The following is a 22427-nucleotide window of genomic DNA, read 5'->3' on the forward strand; positions in this document are numbered from 1 at the left end:
TGAGGGCTACATCGACCTGAGAGATGATATCATCTACTGGTATGTGTTTTGGGGTGACAGCAAAATTCAGTCCCCTAGCCAGTACTGTTTTCAGATTGTCCGAAATCGGCGTGCTACTCTGATTAATGACGATTTAGTTGACGTCGAGTTTTGTTATATGTGGAACTGGGTTCTTCTTTAATAGCTGGTTGAATTTAGAAATCAGGTTAGCTTTACATTTGACTGACAATGAATCAGCAGAAGAAGCAGTCATGTTGTCTATGTGATTCCAATCCGCACCAACCGGCATGTGCACCCATATGTACACCACCTCTACACCGTTCATCATGCTAAGTCGGCCAATCAAATGCTAATTTTTATGCTAATTCCTTTGTCAAGGCACCTTGTTTCCTCGCACACAGCTTAACGGTCGCGGTCTGAGCGTGGCTGTGTTTCACTCCAGCGCTGTCCTCGAGACAGCCTGGTTCCTTCACCTGATGAAGGCCGCTTGTGTTGTGGCCGAAACGTCGTGATTATTGTTGTTTTATTATTTACCTACGTGACTTTACCGAATAGAACCAAAGAGTATGGATCCTTGCAGTCACGAAAGCTTTAAATCTAGAATTGATAACCTCTACGGGGAGGGCTTTCACCTATCTGTTAGAGCTTTTAACAGACAACGGGACAAGAAGTCACAGCTCATCGAGACGCTGACCTTCCTCAAAAGATGCCGCGATCACAAGGTAATACCCATCGCTTTCACACTCACTTCTTCTGCTGTATCTTCTCCGAATTCTAAACAGATTCTGTTTAAGGCCAGCCTATCTTAAATCTCAGAGAGGATAAGGCTACTCCGATTTGAACTCGATACTTTAGACAGGACTCTCCTACAAGCTCATTTAATGTTAACACAAAAAAATGTCACCTTCTGATTGGAATTACATTGACAACATGACTGCTTCTTCTGCTGATTCACTGTCAGTCAAATGTAAAGCTAACCTAATTTATTTCTGATTGAGAGGGGGTCAAATATATAACATTTTTGACATGCGTTTTTTCTGGATTTTGTTGTTGTTATTCTGTCTCTCACTGTTCAAATAAACCTACCATTAAAATTATAGACTGATAATTTCTTTGTCAGTGGGCAAACGTACAAAATCAGCAGGGGATCAAATACTTTTTTCCCTCACTGTATACATAAATAAATAGTGCATATTTAGTGTATTATTGAGTGCATGTTTACGTGCTCTAACCCAAAAATCTCGATCATGGACTCAAAAAAACGCTGGGAGACTTCTCACCCAGACCCGTAGCAAGACGATATCGCCCCAATATTCAAATTGTTCAAATATCCCCCGAACGAGTCCAGGATCAATTTAAAGATCATACTCGGCATTCTGAAGGTCCTCCGTGGTCTGACAATGATCACGTTGCCATGTTTACGCTTCTTACAAATATTTTTGCCCCGTTGAATCGATCGCCAAACCCAAGTGACGGTAATGTTACGATTAAAAAAATCTCAGTGGGTGACCTCTGGGCAGAGCATGACCTTGCAAACAGACGACCAATCGAGTGAAATAAACATGGGAAACGCACCTCGATGAACAGGCTGACTTCCCTGTGTGTTTGGACAAACTCATTCATCACAGGCAAAACGAACATGTCCCGAATGCCCACGTCCTTCAGGAACTGCATCTGGAGGTGTTGGCACACCAATTGCATCACCTAGCAAAAGAGGAAAACAGCAGGAACGACGTGAATACATCATCGCCATGCAGCAGTCTACGCCCGTCAATTTCTCACAGCGGTAGTAAGGTCCTTAGGTGTCTGGGAGCACAAGGCAGGTGCAGGTGGGTGAGTCATAATTTCCATCCCTGACGCCAAAACTTATTTCAGGCTGTGCAAGAGATAATGACATGGGTTAATTGTCACACAAGCCAATTAGAAAGCTGCCATGCTGTTAATGGTTAGTAAACTGAACTCACAGACCAGAGGTCGCTAAATGGGTACACCACAGTTAGCTGATCGGCAAGTCACGTGTGATGCAGCCAAGTGTGGCTTTCAGCCGGCTCTTCCAACACACCTGGTCAACGTGGAAAAGTAGAATATGGGACCTTCCTGGTGTGGACTAATCAGTTTCAAAGACAATGCATATATTATCAGAGCATGTTTGCATGTTCACCACAAGTACGTGTGGTTAATGCAGACAGGATTCCTTGAATAAGGATTCTGTTTGGTGTTTTAACATCTTGACACCTGTTGTATTGCCAGAAAGGGTAAAACCTATTGTTATATGGAAAAGTAGACCAAATACTCGTAAAGAGTTTGCTCTCATGAAGGTCTTTTCACCAGCGGTGGTGTGACCAAGCAATTGCAGAGCTGCACTTTTATATAAGTCAGGTCAGAGCCAGATACACATTGGAGGATAAACATCCCACGGTGGCTGGGCAATTGTTGTGCAATAATGTCAGGTCAAACTTACTTAGGATATTTACAGGTGCGTTTTATTCATGCCGTATATATTAATGCACACATTGTGTAGTAGTGGTATTATTATTAAACTCACCTTTAATGACGATGACCATAAACATGATTAAGAGTGTGACTATTAAAGAATGTGCGACTGTACAATGTGGACGTAGCGGAGGGGCCCCCCACGGTGAGCGGTGACGCAACGCGCGCAGTGGCCCGCGTCACGTGGTTGGCACCTCACGTGCACAGAGCGAGGCAGGCAGAGCCAGAGGGGGGCGGCGTTGCCTAGGCGACTTTGGCGTCCTCGCGGTCTACTCCACGGTCAAGCTGCGTGTCACTTGGTGACCCCCCCACCGCCTCTTACTGGACACCTGTGAGTGAGAGCTTGATAGCGCTTCGGATTTCTCCAGGGTCAAAACAGATTTTGATTCCGAGTACAGTGTGCACAGCACCTGTATGACGGGTCCTCGTTTAACGCAGTAGATGCGTTCCTGAAAAGTGGCGCATTAAGCGAAAACTATTTCCCCCGTAATGAATGTCCAAGCGCAGTCAGAATTGGGTTACAAATAACTTGAGGGGACGCCGCCGCGTTACCGTCTCGTCTCGCTCAACCGCGCAGCTCAAGAAAGTAGTTCGGCGTCGACCGCTCACAAGTCGCCTTATGGCGGTGCGCGTTCCCTAAATGAAGGCAGCCGCATTATAGCATGAACACGCGGGACAGACCCAGTTGTCGTGTGCGGGTCAACTCCCTGAGATAAACTTGCTGCCGACTTCATGCGTTGTATACGCCCAGTGCTCAGCCAATTGTTGTGAGCGTCGCTCCTCTGCCCTCTGTTGTTAATGGAGGGAGACTGCACCCAACTGCCAAGTATCATCCTTCGCGAGCCTCTTCAAAACGCTCATCTTGACACCGCTGGAAGCAGCCATCGGCCTTGACCTCACCCCACAACAGTGCAAGTTTAACCGCTCAACATTAAAACACAACGATGGGTCGCTTGCACCAATCGCACAACATCACAGCGTTGACTCTCAGCTGTTGCTTGTGTAGAGGGGGTCAGATTGTCCAGACATTCGGTTGATACTAATAGGGTTTATTTGCCAGTATTGTAGATTATTTGAATTCCATTTGTTTGGGCGTCAGGGTGGTGCAGTGGACACGCCCGTGCATGGCATCTTCTGAAGGAGTGCCTGGCTTCGCTTTCCTAATTCTGGTCCCTTTCTCTGCATGGGTTTACTCCCATAGCAAAACAACAACAAAAACATACACTGTAACTGGTACTAGCCAAACATCTGGGATTGTTTTTGTTATGCTGCATTGCCCAAAATGGCATTTGGTGATAAAAAAATTTGGCAGGAATTGATGCACTAATGCAATTTGAACTCTTATATATTTTTATTTCATGACTTGCTTAGCGTTCATATTCTTGGTTCTTTCGGTAAAGTCACGTAAATAGAAAACAAGAAATAAAATTCAAATGAAATAAAAAAATAAGAAAATAAATAACCCCCAAAAAATCAATTGAAAATAATAAAAGCAAAAAACCCAGGACGTTTCAATCGCAACACAAGCGATCTTTATTTTATTGTTTTTGTTTGTTGTTTACGTGACTTTACCGAAAGAACCAAGAATATGATTTCCTGCAGTCACGAAAGTTTTAAGTCAAAATTTGCTTCGCATTCCTTTACTTTGCCCTCCCATCTGTTTGTACTGTTGTTTGTTGTTGTAACTTTCTGACTCACCCCGACTGGACATATGTGAAAAAAAGAGCTTCATAGCTCATCAGATTCGTCCAGCCTAATTAAAGATTCTGATTCGGACATTAACTGACCCAGTTTTCGCGTGGAGATCACGGCCAGGATGTGGAACAAAGGGACCCCCGGTCACACTCACGTGGAATGCCTAGGGCATTGCACAGCATTTAAATGGACAAGTTTCGTGAGATTTAGTGGTGGCTTAGGGAAGGCCTTTATTCAACAATGTATATCATGGCCGATAAGAATTTTTATAGTCATACACCATAGCCCACGATTTCCTGCACCGTTCATTCACTTGAGGAGACTGCGCATGGTGGAGATGGATGACCCTCGGTATCCTGTCCCAAAGTGATTCCAGTGGTTCAGGTAGTGGAAGAGTTGCTAGCGCTTCTGGCTCTTGCCGAAGCCTTGTGACTTTGGGATGAGAGCGTGGTAGGATGAGTGAAGCGTGGAGCTAAAGCTCCTGGAACATCCTGTACCCAAACAACACCAAACATTCAAAATCTTACAATGCTGCTGTTCCAGCACGAACAACATAACAATGAACAACATTTTCACAAATTCAACGTAATGCAGAAAATTGAGTGGCTCGAGGTTAATTTCAATGTCAGAGCACCGACCCAATGCCATTGAGGTCCTCCGTTCAAAATTCAGTGAGCCATCTATCAACAAACGTTCCTGCGAATTGAGGGCAGGAATGCTGTGGTCTCAACTTGGTCACCAATGGCTGCACAGTAAACATCATGTCAAATGTGTTTTTGTTCACTGAAGCATATCCCAGCTCTGAGGGTTTGAATTCCATTTGACGTGTAATGAATTATCTTCAGCTTGGATTTCTGGTAAAGCACATCAGTGGCAACTTGTCTCTGAACCAGGGGTTCCTTGTTCGACAAACTGTGTTTTTGGAACATTCAAGCATCCTCAAGTGCCGTGGATAAGTAAGAGTTTTATCGTTCCACTATTGTTTTGTGCACCGTATCAGCTTTAACAGGATTTGCCCAAAAAGCCTTAGCAAGGAAGGATGAATCTTTGTAAGTTAGCAAATAGAGAGGGTGGAGACCTCAGCATGTAGACATCTCAACCACAACTCTACCTGGTCTCTGTTATTTATTTAATGAGCCAGCCCTTGCCACACTGAGGTTATACGAATGAACCTTGCATGCCACAGACAGGGCAGTGAACGGCAGTTGCTGCTATTGTTTTGGTTGTTTGTAGTTTTTTCTTACCCAGCGATGGCAAGCTCGTACTCCGAGTGCCCATAGAAGGAGGCTGGGTCAAAGATGACGGGCCCTTCATTTATCTCTGCAGCGTTCCCAGTCCATAGGTCACCGTGGAGCAGTGCCGGAACCACCTCTACGTCCCGGAAAAAATCCCCCAACCGAAGCTGCACACCACGCAAAAAACAACACCATTTTATTCATGATAACGTTTTTTTCGAGTTAGATCGCATAAATTTACATGCGTCGTACACCCACTCCAATTGCCATTAGGCAATTGCCAGAAGTCAGAACGCTTCTGGCAATTGCTTGATGATGCTGGTTGTAATCACCAGCTAAAGGTCGTACTCGTTTGAAAATGTTCTGCGTTTCCTCTCTAACACACCAGAGTGCCGAGCAATAACATAAATGGCACGTTCTGTTCATGTCAGAAACATTACTAATGGGCTGTGTTGGGTGGATGTGGGTGTACGACGCATTTACACTTACGCGATCTAAGCCAAAAAAAACTTTATCATGAATAATATTGGTCGCGAAAGCCTGCGTGTGAAACACCACTTTACCTTTGTGCACATGATGAACTACACTGCTGCATGTATTAACTCTTTCCTGCTCCGAGATGACTGCAAGTTGCGGGGTGCATCCCATTCACCGCTGAATCTCGTGTACGTCATCGGAACGTAATAGGAAGTAAATATTAAATAACTTTATCGGTACCGAGGATCCCACAAGGCCGTGCGGGAAGGTGTGTAGCACAGTTTGGTACCAGCTATAACAGAGTGCTGTCCTGTCGCTACGGTGCTCTGTGGTGTGTACAATGTCTTTAAAAACAACGGCGCTATGCCTCTCTAAATAAAATTACCGCTGAACCGCTTGCGCGTTCCGAGATTCGGTGGTGAACGAGACCCATTCTGAAATGAGCAGTCGTCTCGGAACGGTAAAGGGTTAAGGGCGAGAGTGAAACGGCTTACGAACCTGAAGCCGAGACCAGAGCTCGCGGGTTTCCCGTTCACCGTAGTCCTTCTCTATCATGTCCAGCTGAAGCTGCAGTCGCTGCCGTGAGAAGAACGTCACCCAGTCCTCCTGCCACTCATTCAGCTGGTGGCATAAATATAGTTTTATTACAGACATTTAAAAACATAAGCAAATAATACCTACTTTATTTGGCCAATCCTTGACCTAAAACAGTGATATTCACTCATTTTCGGAGGGGGGCCACTTTCGCGAATAAGACATTATCAGTGAAAGAGCCATCTCACATTTGAAACCATTGGGGGGTTTGACAGCATGATGGGGTGTTTTCACTTGTGTGTATTGTCGGGGACTGCACGTCAGGGGTCGCAGTAAAAAGGACACCAGGGACTGCCACCGGCCCGCGGGCCTTGCAATGAAGAACACGGACTTAAGATGTCACCCAGAAACGTTGAATTTTACGTACAAATGGCTGGGTAATTCTTAAGACATAATTCGACACTCATGTTATGTACCGATTATCATGCTGTAGTCTTTGAACATCTCATTTTAGCCACCAATTGATATCCTCATAAAAAATTACAACAGCATTGATCCTAACGATAGGTTCTGCGCTTAATTCCCGCACCTCCGCTTAGCACGGTTGGCTATGTACGGTGGAAAGGAAGTTCAACATACATTCATACAAGTCTGTCATACCCGGCTGAGTGTAATTGGTAATTAGCGAAAACATAACTGATTATGTGAACACTGGTTATGCAAGATCGATCTCTCAGGGAACTTGAGTGACATCTGGTGATGTCAGTTGTAACTGTTTGCCCTGTTATCAATGGTACAACTGTGTGCAATGGAAGAAAATATATGCATTCTTTAATCAAATATATTGTTTTATAAATTTGTGTACTTATGCAAGATAAAATGTAAGTCAATCTAGTTCTTCTTAAAATGTAACCTTAAACCAATGTTACCATCATCAGTGGTTAATAGACTATTACACAAAGGACTCTCATATTTCTACGATGTAATACTAATTAGACTGACATCTGAACAACAGCTGATTTCACCGCTCCATGATAAAACTAATTTAATCAAGTAAACATTATTGCCGTTCCTATAAAACTTTGGTCACCCAGGCTGTCCTTCAACAAAAGGGTATATTAAATCTATAATATAGTTTTTTCTGGGTTAGATCGCATAAAAATAAATGAGCCGTTAAACCTAGCACCACCTAACAGCCAATTAGTAAGGTTGTCACGTAAACGGAACATGCCAATCCGCTGCTAGTACAGTAAACCGAAGTGTTGGAGGGAAAATCCACAACATTTACAATCTGAGTATGACGTTTCGCCAGTAATAACAACTATCATCATTAGGTGGACAGCCAAATTCGTAGAGAAATCCTCCTGTTTCATTCCTTGGAGGGATAGATGTGATGATGTCACTTGTGAGCCCTTCACGAATTGGAATGTTCTGTTTATGTGACAAACCTTACGAATTGGCTGTGTCGGTGGTGGCGGGTTTAACGACAAATTTATATTTCAACGATCTAACCCAAAAAAAAACGATATTATGGATGATATTGGCCGCGAAAGCCTACGTGTTAAACGGGTATATTAAAATTTAAATGGGCTACAACCAGTTTCATGACTTTAAAGCGGAGATCACATGTGGAATGTAACCACAGCATATAGCCGTATGAAACCCACATACTCTACATCCTCCTGCCCAGGGTCCATACCTGTTGGGAGAAATTCAAGACTGAAATTTTTATCAAAATCTGTAAAGCACATGAGAACCTTAATTTAGCAGTGTCAAACTGACTGGGACCCCTGTCGTGACGGAGCAGCTGAACATTGCACAAAATCATCAACGCATATACAGATATATACCAAGGGTGACCAACTTTCCTGACCCTACCAGCAGCATACCATAATCTTCAGATGGCCGCGGGAGCCACAAGAGATAAAGATTAGCCATACAGAATTTGACTCGTGTCGACTGGCTGTGGAATTTTGAGTTTAGAAATCTGAGTGCCCTGAGAGTACTCATGGCCTGCCTCCGATACCAGATTGTTCTCACTTCATATAAAGTTAAATTGAAGAGTTACAAATTAGCAGCGCCTCTGCAGAGCCACACTTGAACTGCCCAGGAGCCACATGCAGATGCCGAGCAATGGTCTGGCCAACCATGGTATTTTCTGTACATTACAGACTTGTAAATCTGGCGTATATAAAAAAATTAGCTGGAAACATTTATTTTAGCATTTACTGTATTGCCCTTTAATGAATGAATAGCAAAACTACATGAACTCTCTCCTAAAGCCTTCTTTTGGCTAGCAGACCTTGACATTTATCTCCTGAACATATTGCGATTATATTCTTGGTTCTTTTGGCAAAGTCACGTAGAAGGGAAATAATACAAATAAAACATAATATAATAAAATTCTCACGACATTTCGGCCACAACGCAAGCAGCCGTCCTCAGGTGAAGAAACAGAGCTGTCGGAAAGACAGCGTCTTAATGAACACTGGGCAGTGAACACTGGGCAGTGTTCATTAAGACGCTGTCTTTCCAACAGCTCTGTTTCTTCACCTGAGGACGGCTGCTTGCGTTGTGGCCGAAACTTCGTGAAAATTTTATTATATGTTTTATTTGTATTATTTTATTATTTCCCTTCCACGTGACTTTACCGAAAGAACCAAGAATATGAATCCCTGCAGTCATGAAAGCTTTAAATCGAAAAAAATTGCGATTAGCAAAAATATAAAGGGACGCAATGTTGAATGCTCTAAGTCTCCTTTGCAGAAGAGTTTGCCCTGATGGACTTAAATACAGATACTTTTAATAGCCATAATTCATATATTACCCAACATAATTCATATTCTGAAAAGTACATTGCACACACATGAACAATACAGTTCCCTTCATCACAAAGATGGCTAAAACAAAGAGATGAATGTGATTAGGTGTGGAAAATCATGACCGCTGGCTGGCTGGTTGTGTTCATGTATGAAATAATGACAGCATGTGTCTATCTCATTCACTAGCTCAATCGCTTGATTTTTACGATTAATAAACAGCTGTATGAAATGTGTGTTTGTTTACACATATTCATTAGATCCGATTAGCATGCCTACTCTCAGTGCGAAGGAATGTCAACATAATACATAGTTGACATGATGCTAGGGTTGGATCAGTGGGCCTAGTTTTACACATGTTTTACATTTTCATGATTCAATACCGATAGTTTTCTCTTCCTTGTGAAGCCTCTCTCCAATCTTCCTGTTGTGAAGGTGCATTTCAGCCAGATGCTGCCCCAACAAGCCTGAGCCCCTGTCAGAGTGTACAACACAATAGACCTGTCAAAGAAAACATTAACTTTATCATGTCAACAAACCCCAAGTAATAATTCATATGCAACCTAAACTACATCATATTTGTCCAGGTGGTCTGTGGCCGAGAACCTCGCTGGAAAATACGAATATATCAGTTCACATTCTGGTTTGGGTGACTCAAAACAATATTCTTCTGGGGTTTATACAATGTGTGTTACTTCCTGGGAAGTCAATCCTATGTAGACTATAAATGAAACCATTTTTTATTTTACAAGAGCTATTTTTCAGAACCGACCTGGCCACAAATGATAGCCTAACGAAGTAGCTTATCACATGGAAATTTATAGCAGCCAAATGCTCAAAATACTCATGTTTCTAAATGTGCAGGGAAAAACTGGAGAAACTGGAGAAAAACCTGCACGACCACGGGGAAAACATGCAAACTTCAAATATACAGCAGGCGTCAAGGTCGGGATCGAACCTACGAAGTTCAATATACCAGGCGAGGTAGTTAACATCTCGTAGCCACCATGGCGCCCCATTCTCTGACTTATCCACCCACCCACCTACTCGTAAAGCCACCCACCCACTCACTCACCCTGCCACGTACTGAATCTCTAAACCAACAACTCAACCACCCACCCACTCACTCACCCTGCCACGTACTGAATTTCTAAACCAACAACTCAACCACCCACCCACTCATCCAACCTCTCACTTACTAAACCAGCCACTCACCAACCCACCGACCCACTCATCCACCTATTCACTTAAAATAGTTCAACTACAATTGAATTATTTTAAATTCACCAGGTAAGGCCCACTGAGCTATACAGATCCTTGTCGGAAACGACGTGGCAAACAAATGGTAGCTCAAAGAAGTGGCTTATCACGTGGACATTTATAGCAGCCAAAGCCTCTAAATGTATATTTCTAAATATGCATGAAAAACTCGGAGGTCCCAGAGAAAAATCCATGCAACCACAGGGAGAACATGCAAACTCCAAATATACAGGCGTCACGATCGGGATCGAACCCACGATGTCCTATACAAATGGCGAGGGAGTTAACATTCCGCTACCCTGGCGCTCCACTCTGACTCAGCCTCCCACCCACCCACTCAAACACCCAGCCAAGCACTCATGAACCCAATCACCCTGGCACCCACTCAATCGCGAAACCCACTCACTCATCAACACACCCAGCCACTCACTTAAGCACTTACCTACGAACCCACCTGCATACCCCCCACTCACTAACTCAACGACCCACTTCACTCAACACTCCACTAACCCACCCACTCACCTATTCACGCCCCAAATCACACACTGACCCATCCACCCACTTAATCTATAACTCACGCACTCACCCACCCACATGCTCACCAGCCACTTATCTACTCACCCACCCACTCATCCTGCCACCTACTCAACCTCTAACCCACCCACGCACCGAACTACCCACCTACCCAATCACCCATCCAATAAACTACAACTAAACTATTTTGTCATTTACCAGGTAAGCCCCACAGAGCTATATAAACCATTTTAGAAGTGATCTGGTTACAACTGATACGTGAACGAAGTGGCTGATCACGCTGACATTCATTGCAGCCAAATCTTCTAAACAAATCTTGACTCTAAATGCGGAGGGATAAATCTGGAGGACCGGGAGAAAGATCCACGAGGACACAGGCAAAAACATTAAAACTCATAATATACAGGCAGCAGGGTCAGAATCGAATACACGATTTCCTGTATACTCAGTGAGGTAGTTAATATCTCACCATAGTGGCACCCCGCTCTCTGACCCACTCACCCAATTACACACTAACTCACCTACTCAACCTCCCACATTAACTTACCCACCCACCAGTCACTCCCCCATTCACCCAACCACCCCCTCACTCACCCAACCACGCACCAACTCACCTACCCACTAACTCACCCACCCATCTTCTCCCGCACTCAGCCAGCCACCCGCTCAATCACGTGCCGACTAACTTACTCACACACTCACCGACCAATACACCCATTCACCCACTCACTTACCCACCCACAATCTCACTACCCAAGCCAACTACCCAGCCCCTCACTCACCCACTTATTCAATCACTCACTACCCCACACACTCACCCAACCACTTGCTCACCTACCCATACGCTAACCCAACCTCTCACTCACCGACTCACCCACCCACTAACTCATCAAAATTAATTCTCAACCACTCACCCAACCACCCACGCAATCTCATACCCACTAACTCACTCACCTACCCATTTATGCACTCACGCACCCACTTACTCACTCACTCACGCACCCACCAACCAACCCACCTACCCATCTCTTCACTCACTCACCCATCCACACAGTCAATCACTCACCTACATACCTACCCACTAATACTCACCCACTCATCCAACAACGAACTCACCAACCCACCCGCCGACTCACTCACTCAGGTACTAACCCACTCAACTTCTAACCCACACACTAACCACCTAACCACCTACCCACACACTCACTCACTCACCCACACACTCACTCACTCATCCACCCACCCAAACATCCACTCACCCACCCACTAATTCACCCACCCACTCACTCCCTCATCCATCCACTCACCTACTCGCCCATCCACTCACTTACTCAATGAGCCACTCACCTTCTCACCCAGTACTTACACATCAACTGACCCTGCCACCCACTCAATTTCTAACCCACCCACTAACCCAACCAGCTGCCCACTCCCTCAGCCACTCACCTACTTACCCACCCCACTTACACATCCACTTACCCTGCAATCCACTCAATTTCTAATCCCCCACTCACCCAACCACCCGCCCACTCATCTACTCACCCATTACCACGGAATTATTCACCCACCCATCAGTCAACCACCCAATAATTCAACCACTCACAAACTAAATCACCTATTAATTAAACCACCCACTACCTCAACCACCACTAACTTAACCACCGAGCCACTCACCCACTCAGCAAGCCACCCACTACTATATCTCTAACCCAATATCTCACTCACCCACCGCCCACTCACCTACACACGTATGCACTCACTCACACACCGCTCACTTACCTACACACTAAATGATGTTTATTTTACCAGGTGAGGCCCAATGAGCTACATAGCTCGTTTTCAAAACAACCTTCACCACAAATAAACCGACCATTAAAATTATAGACTGATCATTTCTTTGTCAGTGGGCAAACGTACAAAATCAGCAGAGGATCAAATACTTTTTTCCCTCACTGTAAATTGTGGGGGTCACAAAAATATCTCCAAAATCCTGAATAAACACAAGATCCAGGTCCGATTCAACACAGTACAAAAAATCCGTGATCTGGTTCCATCTGTAAAGGATGTGGTTCCAGACATACAGTACCCGGGCGTTTACAAACTAAAGTGCCTCTGTGGTAGCAGCTACATTGAAGAAACCATGCGACATATATGGGACCCCATCCGCGAACATAAAGCAGACTTGAAACACGGTAGGACGAACTCCTCTGCCGTGGCAGATCACTGTTATAATTCAGTGGACTCACATGACATTGACTTCTCCAAGACAGAGGTTCTTTGCAAGCCAACCGGCTACCATGAGAGATTCGTTCATGAGGCCATCCACATATACAAGCACAGAGACAATTTCAACCGAGAAGATGGATTCTGGCTTAGTAACCATTGGAAAGATGTTTTAAACCATTTCAGTTCTTAATTGATTGTATTTTATGGTGATTTTCAGACCGCAGCCCTTTCGCTGGCACTGCCTCTTAATACTTCTCACACCACGGTCAATGGTATGGTTTACAACATGTAGTATAATAATTAATAGTATAACATTGTAATGTTTAACATAACTCATAAGGCAATATATAGCATCGTAATTGCATAATGAATCTACATCAGTGTGGTATATAGTTGGGTTCATAGAATAAGACAGTGTAATATCACAAGTCTAATAGTTTATAATCTAAAGTATAGGGTAGTGTAAAGTAACGCATTGTATAATTCAAAAGTGGAATTTGTCTATGATATGATGTTATACCATGTAGTTTAGATTGGAAGGTATACTATTGTATTATATAGTAGTCCAGTTTACAGCATAGTCATAAGGCAACTCAGGACACAACAGCGCACCTTGGCTGTTGCACTTGCCCCTTTTCTTGTTTCCTCTCTGCCTGTGTTCCCAGCCCCCTCCCTCCTCCTCTCCGGAGGTGATGCAGGTAACATGCAAATTCATATTTTAACTCCGCCCACACAGCTTAATAGACGCGGTCCTTGCATGTCAGCGTTCATTCAAGCTCTGTCTTCCGGACAGACCTGTCTCTTCACTTGAAGAAGGCCACTTGTGTTGTGGCCAAAACGTCGTGAGAATTTTATTGTCTTATTTTATTTTATTATTTTATTCCCATTCTACGTGACTTTACCAAAAGAACCAAGAAGATGAATCCTTGCAGTCATGAAAGCTTTAAACTGAAATTTACTTTTTATTTCACCAGGCAAGGCCCATTAAGCTATATAGATCATTTTCAGAATAGACCTGGCTACAAATGATAGATATACGAGTGGCTTATCACAGATACATTTATTGCAGCCAAATCCTCTAAACGCATGTTGCTTCTAAATGCAGAGGGAAAACCCTGAGGTTCTAGAACAAAATCCAGGCGACCACGGGTGAGAACTTTCAAACTCCAAATATACAGGCGACAGGGTCGGGATCGAATCTACCACCTCCTGTATACTAGGCAAAATAGTGAACATCTCACCACCTTGGCGCCTCACTCTCTGACTCAACCATCCACTCACTTACACGCTAACTTACCCACTCAACTTCCCATGTTAAATTACCCACCCAGCCGTCACTCACCGATTCACTCACTCACCCAACCTGTCACTCACCCCTCCGCTTACCCACCCACTCACTCATTAACTTGCCCACCTATCTTCCCAACCACTAACCCAGCATCCCACTCAATCTCATACCAAACTAATCTACACACCCACTCACTTATGCACTCGCCCAACCACCCACTTACTCCCTCATGCACTCACCAACCCACCCACCCATCTGCTCACTCACACACCCACCCCATCAATCACCCACCCACTAACTAACACCGACACACTCACCTACTCACCCACTCACCGACCCAGCACTCACTCACCGAGCCACTCAATTGCTAACCCACCCACTTACCCACCCGCCTGCCCACTCACTCACCCAGTCACTAACGCACTCACTCAATGTATAACCCACCCACTACCCACCTAACCTCCTTCCCACACACTCATTCACCCAACCACATACCCACCCACACTCACCCATACACTCACCTACTCGCCCAGCTGCTCAATAATTTACCGAGCCACTCACCTAATTACCCAGCCACGCACCTACTCACTCACCCACTTACACATCCACTCACCCTGCCACCCACTCCATTTCTAACCCACACACTCACCCAACCACCTCCCACTCCCTCAGCCACTCACCGACTCACCAAATCACCCACTACCCAAATAACTAATCATCCACCCACCCATCACTCAACCAAACAATAATAAAGCCACCCAATAATTAAACCACCCATTAACTCAACCACCCACTAACTCAACCAGGTTTATTTTACCAGGTCAGGCCCACCGAGCTATAAATATCGTTTTCAGAAGCACCATCGCCAAAAATTATAGCTCAAAAAAGTGGCTTATCATGTATACATTTATAGCAACCAACTCCTCTAAATACATGTTTCTAAATGTGGAGGGAAATATACAGGCATTAGGGTCAGGATCGAACCCACAACCTTCTGTATACGAGGCGAGGTAGTTGACATATCGCCACTGTGGCCCCCCACTATATGACTCTCCCACCCACTAACCCACACAGTCACCCACTCACTTAAACACCCACCGTCACATGCATCCAGGCACTGACTCACCCAGCCACTCAGTACCCATAAACCCACCCAGGCACTCACCCATGCACTTGCCCACTCATCCACCCACCCAATTATCCACACACTAAACTAAATTTTGAATATTTTTTTTTATATTTTACCAGGTCAGGCCCACAGCAAAATAGATATTTTTCAGAAGCCACGTGACGACAAATAACAGTTCAATGAAGTGGCTTTTCACGTAGAACGTTATAGCAGTCACATTCTATAAATGCATGTTTCTAAATACGGAGGGACAACCCGGAGAACCCGGAGAAAATTCCACCCGACCATGGGGAGAAGATGCAAACTCCAAATGTATACAGGCTTTAGGGTTGGGGGGAACCTACGAACTCCAATATACCGGGCGAGGGAGTTAACATCTCGCCACTGTGGCGCCTCATTATCTGACTCACCCACCAACTCAACTACTAAAGCCACCCACACACTCACTCACCCACTCACAAACCCACTCACTCACTAACCCACTGACTCATCAACACACCAAGCCACTCACTCAAGAACTTACCTATGCACCCACCTACACACCCACTCACTCTAAATATACAGACGTCAGGGTCGGGATCGAACCCATGACCTAGTTTATAAAAGACGAGGCAGTTAACAACTCGCCACCATGGCACTCCACTCTCCGGCTCAGCCACCTACTCACCCACCCACTCACAAACCCACCCACTGGATCTCAAACACACTCACTCACTCACCAATTTACCCACCCACTCACCCTGACACCCACTCAATCTCCAACTGACCCACCCACGCACTCAAAATCCCACCTACCCACTCAACCATCCAATAAACTGAAACTAAACAATTTTTTTTTATTTTACCAGGTAAGGCCCACAGAGGTATATCAAGTGACCTGATTACAAATAATAGGTCGACGAAGTGGCTTATCACGTAAACATTTATTGCATTCAAATCCTTTAAACGCATGTTGATTTGAAATGCGGAGGGAAACCCCGGCTATTTTAATGCACACAATGGACCGGAAGGACAAGCGCAAAGGGTTCGCATAATGCGCATGCATAATGTACGTTGACTCATTAATCTCCCCCCCCTCCCCACTTTGCATCAAGAGCGCCAAAGTGTGGTCACCACATCTATGCCTCTTTATAAGAAACGAAACAGACTAACTTCTCCACAAATCTGGCTGTCGCCTGATGAAGCTAGTTGTAATTACTGGCGAAACGTTGTACTCAGATTGTAAATGTTGTGGCTTGACTCTCCAACACACCTGTGTGCTGTACTAGTGATAAATTGGCATGTTCTGATTACGTGACAACCCTTACTAGTTGGCTGTGTCGGGTGGTGGTGGGTTTTAACGACACATTTATATATTTACGCGATCTAACCCAAAAAAAACCTCTATTATGGATAATATTGGTCGCGAAAGCCTACGTGTAAAACAAACCCCAAGGAATCAAAAAAATCGACGCGACCACGGAAGAAGATGAAAACTCCAAATATACAGCTTCAGGGTCGGGATCGAATTGATTACAGCCTGTATTCTGGGCGAGGGAGTTAACATCTCGCCACTGCGGCGCCTCATTATCTGACTCACCCACCCGCTCAACTACAAAAGCCACCCACACACTCACTCACCCACTCACAAACCCACTCACCCTGCCACCCACCCACTCCTACAAATCGGGCATCAATACCGTTGCTTTGTATGATCTGTGAAACGCAGAATATTGCAGATAAAATCGGACATTTTGAGCTTGCTGCCGGATCGATTGAGTGGAATCAATACAATTAGTCTCGATTCACGATCAACAAAGACCATATATAGGAAAATCTCTGATCTGTGATTTTGATTGCATCATATTGCAGCGCCCCTTTGATGATGTTATAAAGCACTTGCCCCAACAGTCTGTTAAAGGCTACACGGGGGATCTTTGTGTGCGAGTAGCTCACAGATCCTTGAGAGATCTGGACACTGTCCGATCATCAGCGAGCTCCTCCGGCAGGCAAGGCTGAGTTGGCTGTTGTCTGTGCATTAAGAGGTGTTAAATATCCCACGTAGAGGAGTCTGCTTACAGGACAGATAAGAGGTTCTTCACGTACCGTGCCCCGTGTCACCTGAACGTTAAATGGGGCCCCGGTAATTCAGTGTCCACCGCTGAATCATCTTTCACCATCACCACTCGTCCATGAAGGCCAATGCGACGAGGCCATAGATAGACGGCGCGTTATAACGGAGGGGGGGGGGGACCAGGATAAACGTCGTACTACGTGACATCACAACACCCTGCACACAACCGTAGTGGCAGATTAGGGTGCGCATCGTTAACGAATATGTGGTGTAAGTGGTTGAGAGTAGATGGGCGGGCACGCCATGGGCTGGAGTGGAGGTGGACTGATGCGGTACGGGAGGATGTGGAGTTGAGTGGGCTTTGCCGACGACTGGTACCAGCGGTGTCGGGATCGGCCTCTGCGAGGGAGGCTCGTGAAGGACGCTTCTACTGGACAGTTGGAGACAGTCGCCCTCCACCAACAACAGAGGAGTGACGCTCACAACAACGAGCGGAACACCGGATGATAAATATGCAGCAATTTGGCACAGTACAGGGAACAGGTGGTGCATCTGCCAGTCATCTCTGTCAGCGAGCCTTCGACACTTCACGTGGCTTCAAAGTGCACCTGGCCTGGCACAGGCGCCGTGGTGACGTCACTGTCACTTATTGGCGAATGGCGACGGTCGATAACGCAGCGGTGGTTGTGAGAAATGCCATTTTGGGGGGGGGGGGGCGCCAAATCTGACCAGCTGTAAACCTCACGTCGCCTCGCAGCCACACAATGGCAACAGGGAGTTCTGGATGGGTGCAATGGGTTGGTAATCCCCCTCCACCTTCAACTAAATAACCACACACGCGAGCCCTTGGGTCTCTCTGTGAGTCGATGGATCTGTGTGTGGTGAGTCTATGGGTTTCTGTGAGAGTCCGTGGGTCTCTGTGTGGTGAGTTTATGTGTCTCTGTTTTATGAGTCTATAGGGCTCTGTGCGAGTCTGTTTGATTCGGTGGTTCTCTGTGTGATGAGTCTATGCGTTTTTGTATGACTCTATGGGTCTCTATGTGGTGATTCTATGGGTCTGTTTGGTGAGTCTATGGGTCTCTCTCTGAGTCTATGGGTCTCTGTGGTGAGTCTATGGGTCTCTATGTGAGTATGGGTACGATTGAGTCTATGGGTATCTGTCTGGTGAGTCTGTCTCTCTGTGGTGAGTCTATGTCTCTGTTTGGTGAGTCTATAGGGCTCTGTGTGAGCCTGTGGATCTGTTTGAGTCTGTGGTTCTCTGTCTGATGAGTCTATGGGTCTCTGTGGTGAGTCTATGGTTCTCTGTGCAAGTCTGAGGGTATGTGCGTGGTGAGTGTATAGGTCTATGTGTGATGACTCTATGGGTCTCTATGTGATGGATATCTCTGGTGCACATATCCTGGCACAAGCACCGTGGTGTCGTCACCACCACTAAGTGGAGAATGCTCCTACCCCTGCTCCTGCTTGTTGTTGTGCTCGGGAAGGAGAGAGAAAACTAGACTAAGGTCCACTGAGCTAAACATCTCTTCTTCAGAAGCGACTTGGCACCAATGATAGCTCAACGAAGTGGCTCATCATCACAGTCACTAAAGTTTTAAGTCAAAACTTTAAACGAATGTTTCTAAATGTGGAGGGAAAAACCGGAGGACCCGGAGAAAAAGTCCACACGACCACAGGGAGAGACAGAGACACGCAAACTCCAAATATACAGCAGGCATCAGGGTCGGGGTCGAACCCACAACCTCCTGTACACCAGGCGAGGTAGTTAGGGGGGAAAGCAGAGACAGCGAGAGGGAGGAGAATTAGTCAAACTCACACTCAGTATTACTAACTAACCATGATACACTCACCATTATACTCACCATCATACTCACGCATTCACCATCATACTCACACACAAGCCCACACACACCATTCACCACTACGTGGCGGTGATGTCCCCACAATAACTCAGGTGCCAAGGTTTGACGGCTGTGCCAGGCTAAGTTCAGGAGGAGGTCACGGGCCAGACTCAGGTGCCATGGGTTGACTGCTCTGCCTGGCTAGGTACAAGAGGAGGGCTAGACCCTGGTGCTATGGGTTAACTCGTGTGCCACCACCTGCACAACCACCACAATAACAACCACACAACAATAACCACGACCAACAACTGTAACCACAACTATAATTTAACCACAACTATAATTCCCATCAGCCACACGGCCCTCTGGGAGTGCCTCTCAACAGCAGCAGCAGGGCCGAGCTCCGCTTGAAGCAGCGCCGTGAACTCAGCAGAACGTGACGGCTGTGGGCCAGGCGCCTCCTCTGTCTCCCCCCACCGCCGCCACTGCTGATGTGGACACACCGCGCGAGGTTCTCACCTTCAGGCTGAGTCGACGTAGAGGAGGCCCAGCGAGCCGCCGCTTCAGAAGCTTTCGCGAGCCACTGACGGTGGCCATGAGCGGGAAACCAAATCAGCCGCTCGCCACCCACAATCCACAGCGCGCGCCGCCTCCACTCGGCCCCGGCCAAAGCGGAAGTAGCAGCGGGGGAGGGGGGCGGGGCATGGGGGGTGAGGGGGCGGGACACGAGGGGGAGGGCAGGGGGGGCAAGGGGGGGGCATAGAGGGGGTTCGTTAGGTGGAGAAAAAGGGGGGGCATGGGGGGTTGTGAGGGGGCATGGGGGGGTTGCGAATGTGGAGGGGCGGGGGGGGGAAGGGGGGTCACGAGGAGGGGCAGGGGGAGCAGGGGGGTAGTGAGGGGGAGGGAAATGGCGGACCATGGGGCGTGGTCGCGAGGGGGGGGCAGAGGGGAGGAGCTCAGATGTGAGGGGGAGGAGCTCATGGCTCTGACGTCACGGGGGGCGTGGTTACCTTGGACCACCACCCGCGTCTCGCGCCACGTGATTCCCACTGGCAGTTTGGCCGTTAGAGAGACGCGGACCGACCCCAGAGCAGGAGTGGAACCGAGCTGTGGGTGAGTGGTGGCGGTGGTGGTGTGAGTCTCTCTGTGCGAGTCTGTGTTTGTGTGAGGCTTTCTATATGAGTCTGTGTGTGTAACTCTCTGTGTGTGTGTGAGGCTGTGTGTGTGTGTGAGTCTCTCTGTATGAGTCTGTGTGTGAGACTCTGTGTGTGTGTGCCTCTCTGTATGTGTGTGCCTCTCTGTATGTGTGTGACTCTCTGTATGTGTGTGAGTCTCTGTGTGAGTCTCTGTGTGTGTGTGAGACTCTCTGTGTGTGTGTGACTCTCTGTGTGAGTCTCTGTGTGTGTGTGACTCTCTGTATGTGTGAGTCTCTGTGTGTGTGTGTGAGTCTCTGTGTCTGTGTGTGTGTGTGTGAGTCTCTGTGTGAGTCTCTGTGTGTGTGTGTGAGTCTCTGTGTGAGTCTCTGTGTGTGTGTGTGAGTCTCTGTGTGAGTCTGTGTGTGTGTGTGAGTCTGTGTGAGTCTCTGTGTGTGTGAGTCTGTACGTGTGCGAGTCTCTGTGTGAGTCTGTGTGTGTGTGGAACGGTCGTAGAGCTGACAGCGCGCCGCGCTATGAACCCGGCGACCCCGAGTTGGATTCCCTCTAAAGGCCAACAGCAGTAACGATTATCTGAACCGGTGCTGGGCCTCCCCTAGGTTGACTCAACCTCGAATGAGTACCTGGTGTGGTGTGTAAAGATCGCCACTGGGGAGACAAAGGCGGCCGGGCGTGGTGCTGGCAATCCAACCCCCTCATGTGTCGTGCCGGCCTTCATACGTACTGCTGGCTAACAGCACTTGCCCCTACAGCCTGTTAAGTCTCTACGGGGATCTTTGTCTTTGGTGTCCCATACTGGCAGGGGGAGGAGTGGTGGTGTTAATGTTGGTGGTATTAGTGGTGGGGGTGCTCGTGATGGTGTTAGTTGTGTTAGTGATGGTGGTGTTAGTGATTGTGGTTGTTAGTAGTGGTGATAGTGGTGGTGTTACTGGTGTTAGTGATGGTGGTGTTGGTGGTATTAGTGATGGTGGTGTAAGTGAGGTGATCGGATGCCATGGTGGTCCCCATCTTTAAGAAGGGAGACCGCACAGACTGTAACAACTACAGGGGCATCTCACTCCTCAGTGTGCCGGGAAAGGTCCTGGCAAGGATTATTCAACACTGCCTTACCAGGCATGCTGAGGAGAGGCTTGTGGAGCCCCAATGTGGTTTCAGGAAAGGGTGGTCCTGCACAGATGCCATATTTTCTGTCCGTTTGCTAAAGCAGAGGTGTAGGGAATTCCAACAAGACCTACATCTCTGCTTTATTGACCTGGTAAAGGCCTATGACACCATCAGTAGGCCTGGGCTCTGGGTTCTTCGTGCTTTCGGAGTCCCTGACCCGCTGCTCACGATCTTTATGGACCTTCATTATGGTCAGCGGACCCGGGTAAAACTACATTGCCGGGAGTCGGAGCCATTCCCTGTTCACCTTGGGGTCCGACAGGGATGTCCTCTGGCTCCAACATTATTTAACATCTATTTCGACCACGTAGTTCGTGAGGCCTTCAGTAGCTGTACCGGAGGAATTTCCATCTGGTACAGATACAGTGGGAGGCTGATCAATGCCCGGATGCCGTCAAGGGATGGCTCCCTATTGGTCAACCACGTTATGTATGCCGATGACGTGATAATTGCGGCTCACTCAGAGGAGGAGTTGGAGGCGCTGCTGCTAAAACTGGAGTGTGCCACTAAGAGGTGGGGCCTTAC

General features: G+C 46.8%; 1 protein-coding gene across 1 annotated transcript; it reads right to left on the reverse strand.

Annotated features, from left to right (window-relative positions):
- Positions 1-3526: 3526 nt before the first annotated feature.
- Positions 3527-20266, reverse strand: LOC142930457 (fructosamine-3-kinase-like). Its single transcript, XM_076072813.1, has 3 exons — positions 20104-20266; positions 6399-6521; positions 3527-5590 (listed from the first exon to the last, which is right to left on the reverse strand). The coding sequence occupies exons 1-3, from the start codon at positions 20179-20181 to the stop codon at positions 5429-5431; spliced, it is 363 nt and encodes a 120-aa protein (XP_075928928.1). The 5' UTR covers positions 20182-20266; the 3' UTR covers positions 3527-5428.
- Positions 20267-22427: the final 2161 nt, after the last annotated feature.

Source organism: Petromyzon marinus, chromosome 39 (assembly GCF_048934315.1).
Source record: "Petromyzon marinus isolate PM22_M1 ecotype Great Lakes invasive population chromosome 39, UKy_Petmar_22M1.pri1.0, whole genome shotgun sequence".
NCBI classification, from domain to species: Eukaryota; Metazoa; Chordata; class Hyperoartia; order Petromyzontiformes; family Petromyzontidae; genus Petromyzon; species Petromyzon marinus.

Bases quoted from the DNA above. Each gene is read 5' to 3' on its own strand.
- LOC142930457 (XM_076072813.1), bottom strand. From the start codon at position 20,181: ATGGCCACCGTCAGTGGCTCGCGAAAGCTTCTGAAGCGGCGGCTCGCT. The intron at 6,522-20,103 runs GTGAGAACCTCG...TTATGCCACCAG, and splicing joins TACGTCGACTCAGCCTGAAG to CTGAATGAGTGGCAGGAGGA. The intron at 5,591-6,398 runs GTTCGTAAGCCG...CGTGGTGTGCAG, and splicing joins AGCTCTGGTCTCGGCTTCAG to CTTCGGTTGGGGGATTTTTT.